At 39.8% G+C, this 7,188-nt stretch overlaps 1 protein-coding gene across 4 annotated transcripts in view; it reads left to right on the top strand.

The window, feature by feature from the left end:
• Positions 1–91: 91 nt before the first annotated feature.
• NUDT21 (nudix hydrolase 21) overlaps positions 92–7,188 on the top strand; it is a 19,003-nt gene continuing 11,906 nt past the window's right edge. For 2 of the 4 annotated variants that reach the window (XM_008051604.1, XM_021709395.1), the window contains exons 1-3: positions 92–380; positions 4,402–4,602; positions 5,400–5,463. In XM_008051604.1, coding sequence (XP_008049795.1) covers positions 265–380; positions 4,402–4,602; positions 5,400–5,463 — 381 coding nt within the window. In that variant the 5' untranslated portion in view covers positions 92–264. The remainder of the gene's footprint in view (positions 381–4,401; positions 4,603–5,399; positions 5,464–7,188) is intronic. The other 2 variants (XM_021709394.1, XM_021709393.1) reach the window with 1 other exon arrangement.

Here is a 7,188-nt window from a genome sequence, read left to right as displayed (position 1 = left end):
GAATGACCAATGGGAGCTCCAGATATTGCAGTCATTGCCCCAGGGATTGGTCCAATGGTGCTCGGTCTGGCGGAGCACCGCCTCTCTACTTCCTGCCGCCAGAGGCTCCGGATTCACTTCCGCCGTGCTTGCACCTCCTCTTGCGCTGTCCTGTTAATGGCGGGCGGTGGCTGCTGAGCGGGTCGTAGATAACCGCTGCCCTCACGGGGAAAGCCTCCCCTGCCTCCCCCTTTCTGCTTGCCGCCCGTGTCGAACCTCGGCAGCATGTCTGTGGTGCCGCCCAATCGCTCGCAGACCGGCTGGCCCCGGGGGGTCAATCAGTTCGGCAACAAGTACATCCAGCAGACCAAACCCCTCACCCTGGAGCGCACCATCAACCTGTAAGTGCCGCCCGGCCTTCGATGGCACCCCTCGCCTGTGAGCTCTTCTAAGAACGCTTCTCTTTCCAGCGCGCCCCCGGCTTTTCGGCGAGCTCCACGCCTCTGCACCACCCCCACTCCGGCTCGCGGAGGCGCGCCTTCCTCGCTCGCACGGGCCCCCTTTTCCTTCTTCAGCCCAAGGGGTTAGAGTCCCACCCGATGGTGTTCGATTTCTTTCTGAAAAGGAGACTTGTTACCACCCCCCTGTATTCAGTCTTTATGGGTTAAAACCGAAATTTGCCTTGAGCTCATCCTTTCCCCATCTCTCTAGGGGTAGCCAACTTCAAGATGTGGTTTTTGTCCTTCCAGTCCGGTGTTTTTGCTTTCACATCACGTATTTGGTATTGCTTTGTGCGTTCCTATTTGGTATGAATGGTATAATCTAGTGTAATTTTGGCAATTTTCAGTTTCCTCTAACCTTAAGCTTTCGAGATCTAGCTGTCATGCGTAGGTCTAGTTTTTCCTTTTCCTTTTTTTTTGAGTTGGAGTCTCACTCGGTCGCCCAGGCTGGAGTGCAGTGACCGCTCCCGGCCACCGCAGCCTCGACCTGCTGGGCTCCGGCGATCCTTCCGCCTCAGCCTTCCAAGGAGCTGGAACTACAGGCGGTGCTACCATACCCGGCTAATTTTTTGATTTATTGTAGAGATGAGGTCTCACCAAGTTGCCCAGGCGGGTCTCGAAACCGTTGGGCTCGGGCAATCCATTCACTTTAGCCTCCCAAGGCGCGGGATTACAGGCTGAGCCACCGAGCCCGCCTAGTTTTTCCTTTTTAAGTGCTACATAGCATTTCAGTTTATGAATACATCAGTGTATTCATTTACTCAGGACTGTCTGTCCTGCCCCATGCATTCACGTGTTTCCAGTGCCGCGGGGACCGCATGCCAGCTCTTAGTAGGTCCCACCTTGGGATTGTGGATGTTGTTTTAGTTGAGCTTTCAGACTAGAGGGGAACAAAATGCTGCCCCAGAGAACCTATTGTGGGCTAGGCTTTATTGTTTCAACACCTTTCTGTTTAAACACTTCAAACCATTGCATTTTAAGGTCACACTCAAAAGTAATCTCGCTGTAGCAAGTAATTGGCCTTTGGTATGTGTCAGGCTCAAGATATTATCTATATTTCTTTTTATCGGTTCTGAGAGTTTGTTTTTGAGGCAACTTATGCTGACACTGTCAGTTACCAGTTTATGCTAGTGAGTGTTCACAAAGTTCAAGGATTTCCTGGTGTTTTGGTGAGATACTTTAGGTGCTTCTCTGTTTTATATTCAAATAAATGAACTTTTTCCTTTTCAAAGCCAAAAATGATATGAAATTGAAAAGATGCTTTATTATTTTTTTATTTTGCAAAACAGGTGTGACTTGGAAATTTAGATAATAGAAATACTGGTTTTATAAAATCTGGAATTTGTTGATTGTTATGTATATACAAATTAATCTCTGTAGCTATTACATTAACATAGTAGCATTTTAATTTCATATCACTTTTTAAAAAAATCCTCATAAGATTCCCATCAAATGGAAAAGGAAATGTTCTTTTAAAAAATATGAAAGCACAGGTTCTGGATCACGTTCAATGGTGATCAGAGGTAGGACCCATAGTTTTTTTCTTGTTTTGCCTTGATTGCTGGATTAATTTGCATCATGCCATTATGTAAAATTCACTTGGTGAAATAGTTATGTTTTCAGCAAAATATTTTAATTTTTGCTCTATTAAAGTTATGAGTTAATTTCTAGTATTTTTTTCCTATGTAAGTTCAATATTCAGAAATAATAATGGTGTTGTGAACTTAAGTTCACTTGGGGGTAACGATCGATTAAATTGAAGCAAGTTCCCACTTTTTCAATATATTTTCTTTTTTCCTTTTCTATTTTTTTTTTTTTTTTTTTAATTTGGAGTCTCACTCTGATGTTCAGGCTGGATTGCACTGATCATGTTTCCAGGCTACAGCAGCCTCTACCTGCTGGACTCAGGCGATCCTTCCACCTCAGCCTCCCAAGTAGCTGGGACTACAGGTGCCTGCCACCACCATGCCCGGCTAATTTTTTTATTTATTGTAGAGTTGAGGTCTCACCATGTTGTCCAGGCTGATCTTGGACTTCTGGACTTGGGGAGTCCTCTCTCTTCAGGCTCCCAAAGTGTTGGGATTACAGGTGTGAGCTACCACGCCTGGCCCCAGTGTATTTTTTAGAAAATAATGCATGAGGCTGGCACAGTGGCTCAAGCCTGTAATCCCAGCACTTTGAGAGGCAGAGGCAAGAGGATTGATTGCCTGAGCTCAGGGATTCAAAACCAGCCTGAGCAACATGGCAAGACCTCAGTTACAATAAATCAAAAAACTAACTGAGTGTAGTGGTGAATGCCTGTGGGTTCAGCTGCTTGGAAGATTGAGGTGAAAGGCTCGCCTGAGCCCAGCAGGTTGAGGCTGTGGCCATGAACATGCCACTGTGCTCCAGCCTCGGTGACAGAGTGAGACTCTGACCCTCCCCCCCAAAAAAAAGAAAGAAAAAGAAAACATTGCTTGAATGCCTACTTTGTACCCGACACTGTGCATAATGCTGGGTATATAGTGATGAGAAAGTAAGATGTAGCCCCTGCTTTATTAAGCTTGTATGATGAGTTCAATAGGTATATCTGGGCTGGCACTCTGATTTCACAGCTGAAAATTCTGACATTTCATTTTGATACCTCTTTACTGATGTGGGAGCCGGCTCTTGCAATAGAGATGTGTTATGGTTATCCCCAATTCTTCCTAACTCAGATTGTGAGACCTAAATGTTAATATATGTAAAACTTTTTTTTTTAATTGCCTGGCACATCATGCTTTGTAACATATTTGCTGCTTTAACGTTGGCTGTGTTAGGTTTTATTGGATCTACTGGGAAATTTCTTTATAATCTTTAAAGCATCCTGGAAATGGTATATTTCAGTTATTTTAGAGCTGTTTCATTTATGCCCACAACTTGGCTTCAGGAATTAAAGTAACTGTTTAAGTTTTGGCAACTTTGATTTGTTCCTCTTTCAAGAATAGCTGAGTGGATTAGATACATAGTTGACTGTTGATGTGAAAGGCTTTTGGTAGAATAGGTACTGTGGGTATAGGCAAGTGTGGCCAAAGTATTCTTACTCATAGGCTTATGATCAAAACCTTCTTATACTGTAAGGCTTATAACAAGGGGTTATATTTATAACAAAGGGTTACAAATTATAAATGTGAGATTTTTGACTACCTTGAAAGGAAAATTTAGTCTTTTATAAGGCAACATGAAAACTGTTTTTAGCAGTATGGATCATATTTTTAATTCTTGATAAAGGAAAAATGATGGGTAGAGAATCTGAATCAGGAGAAGGGAAGAATAAAGATACTGAATAGACTAAATGTGGAAGACTAAGATGCCTTCTTAGAAGGTATGGCGGGGGTGGAGAAGAATGTAGTAGAGTTGGTCTGAACAGGAAAGGGTATGATGCCAGAAAAATCTGAGAATAGTTGACTGAGAGAAATAAAAAATAACTGGAGGGATGTAAATGGAAAATGATGATGGCTTAGTTTATGGAGAAAGGAGATTAGTCATTTGCACCCATAATTAATAGAATTTCTGATTATATTAGTAGAGGAGCCCAGGGGGATATTAACCAGGTTGGTAATGTTGGAATAATAACTATGGTCTAAGACCAGACAATAACTGATATCCAGGTAACCACTTTAAGTATTTAAGGGCCTCAAGGATAGTGCTATGTATGCTTGAAAGTTAACAGTATGGAGTAGTAGCTTGATCTGACGGAAACTCAGGCTTTAAGAGTCCAGAGAGCAGGATTCTAATCTCCACTGTTTTATTAGCCAGCTTTGTAACTTTGTACAAATTCTATGTCTCTGAGCACAATATATGCACTTTAAAAAAAAAACAACAACAGTGATTTCTTTATACTATATGGTTGGTAAATTATGGTCTTCAGTTTTCATGTTAGATATTTGTTTTTGGATCACAGGTACCCTCTTACCAATTATACTTTTGGTACAAAAGAGCCCCTCTATGAGAAGGACAGCTCTGTTGCAGCCAGATTTCAGCGCATGAGGGAGGAATTTGATAAAATTGGAATGAGGAGGACTGTAGAAGGGGTTCTGATTGTACATGAGCACCGACTACCCCATGTGTTACTGCTACAGCTGGGAACAACTTTCTTCAAATTGTAAGTTGGAAATTAACAGAAAGACAACTTTTAATAGGTTTGCTGTTCATGCAGTTTTGGAATAAAATTTTAGCCCTTGGTCATTTATTTCAACAAGTACTTCTATTATTGGTGACTTTAGAGACAGTCATGAATAATTTTTCTCTAGTGCAGTGTTTATTTAGTTAGTTATCTGCATGTTGATGTTAATGATTGAGCTTGGTAGGAACCCTGTGGAATACATTAGTCCAGGATCAATGTCTAGATATCATTGTGGCATTACTAAGAACAATTGATACTTCTTTCTTAGGATGAAGTTTCCTATTCTTAAAATGACTTTTTATAGATAACAATTCAGTTTTTACATTTAAGCTCATAAATCTCTTAATGAACATTTGGTCCATAACTCTTTGGCCAGATTATACCATAAAGAAAGGTCTCAAATACTTAGATTGAAATTCTTGAAAAATGTCCCATTCTTCAGCCTAAAAAATGTGGTCTTCTGCACTCTGGGCGTTTCTGGATTCCATATCACCAGATAGCTTCCAAAGGAGATTGGGATAAACTGGTGGTCAGCAATTATCTTTATGCATTGTTGTGTATTTTGTTTGTTTAAAACTAGGGTTAGTCTGGTGAATTGACGTTATGAAATCAACTTTGTAGTATATTCTTCCTCCTCCCTTTGACATTTGTTTTGATTGCCTTACGTTACTGAAACGTGTAATTCAGTTATTTGATAGAATTAACAATTGTTACGTTTTTTCTGTTATCCCCAAATTGTATTAACTTGAAAGCTGAAATTCTTAACCTTTACACAGACCTGGTGGTGAACTTAACCCAGGAGAAGATGAAGTTGAAGGACTAAAACGCTTAATGACAGAGGTATTTTTCTGTTTAGCCACTTTGATGGTTTTATTGTCCATCTGTATACCATCACCTTCATGGTTATTAGGCTTTTCATGTCTCATATAAAGGATAACTTTATTTTTAAATGTTTAGTTTTCAATAAATACAACTTAAACTTCAGAATGTTCAGTGTTTATTTTCTGTGAGTTGAACTTATACTTGTTTTTCTTAACATTTAAAAAATTGAAATGTGTAACAACAATAGTAAATAAAAGCCAACTTTTACTGAGTACTTTCTACTTTCTGTACTGGACACTGTTCTAAGTGCTTTACATGCAATAACTCCTTTAATCATCACAACAATTTAGGAACTAGATATTAAGTTTAAATAGCTTATTTGTTATATAGCTGGTGTGTCGTGGAGCTGGAGATTTGAATGTAGATAGTTATGTTGTAGAGTAGGCCTTTATAGAATTTTGACAAGAGAAAGCTTCCTGGTATACACCTATTCATTTTTGCATGGTTCGTTTAGACTTTGCCCCCATTGTACTAGATTTTTAAAATTCATTCCAATCTCTGCCTCTGAAAACTTGAGAGTGTGTAGATACCAGAGACTTTTGAGATTGTAAATTGTTCTTATTACTAAATAGCTTATTTTTTTAACATGCAATTATTTCCATTAATTCAAAATTAATACACACTACAAAAATTTTGGCAAACACAGAAAACAGAGGAGAAACCAAATTGAAATAACCTAGAATTACAGTGGTAATTTTACCTCTGTTGACCTTTGATTTATCTTTCTAGTATTTTTCAAAATGCATTGTAACTCTTAGGCATTATGCTGTGCTTGGACTTCATTTATATATGGTAGATTGAACCTACCTGCCTACCTCTGCTTCTCTTCAAAACCCCACCAGAAAGGCGATAAAGGGGTACCATTAAAGAGCTATAAATCCAATAGGATTGAGGGAGAACAAAATGTGACAATAGTAGAAAAAAGTTTTGAAAGCTAGAAAATAGGTAGGCAAATTATAACTCAGCCCAGCAAGAAGGCAGTCCAGAATTCGGCACTGCAGAACACCAGAAAGGCTGAGGAGTTGGAAGTACCAGGTACTGTGAAAGTGGGGGCATGTGCGAATTGAAAACTAGACTGGTCGAAAATCTATGTAGGATGTATTTAGACAGTCAGAATATCCCTTATCTGAAATGCTTGGGACCAGAAGTACTTGGGATTTGGCACTTTTTTCCAGATTTTACAATATTTGCATTGTACTTACTTGTTGAGCACCCAAATCCTCCAGTAAGCATTTCCTTTAAGCATCATGTTGGTGTTCAAGAGTTTTGGATTTTCAAATTTGAGATGTTCAACCTGTGTATTTATATCTTCCCTATTCTGCAAAGTTAGGCAAAGACTGGTGATTTATTCTCTAGCAATGCAATCAGAGAACACCTAGCAATGAAAAAGTTTAGGGGATGGGGAGAATAAGTAAAGGTTTCTGTGAGCCTCCTGGACTTCTGCTAGGCTGACAGAATGTTAACAGGCTTACATACTTTAGGCAGAGGGTTGTAGGTTCTGTTTCTGGAGAGAATGATCAGTTCAGATGATGTTATTTGGGAGTTGTCTTCTTTCATTTAGTGTTGCTGTGACTGAATATGTGAGACAGGTTAAATTATAAAGAAAAAAGAAGTCACCGGGCGTGGTGACTCACGCCTATAATCTCAGCATTTTGGGAGGCCAAGGTGAGAGGATTGCCTGAG

This window comes from Carlito syrichta, unplaced genomic scaffold (genome assembly GCF_000164805.1).
Source record: "Carlito syrichta isolate Samal-C Ts95f unplaced genomic scaffold, Tarsius_syrichta-2.0.1 Scaffold205434, whole genome shotgun sequence".
Classification (NCBI taxonomy): domain Eukaryota; kingdom Metazoa; phylum Chordata; class Mammalia; order Primates; family Tarsiidae; genus Carlito; species Carlito syrichta.
The sequence above is the reverse complement of the archived record's forward strand: the minus strand, read 5'-3'. Positions and strand labels throughout refer to the sequence as shown.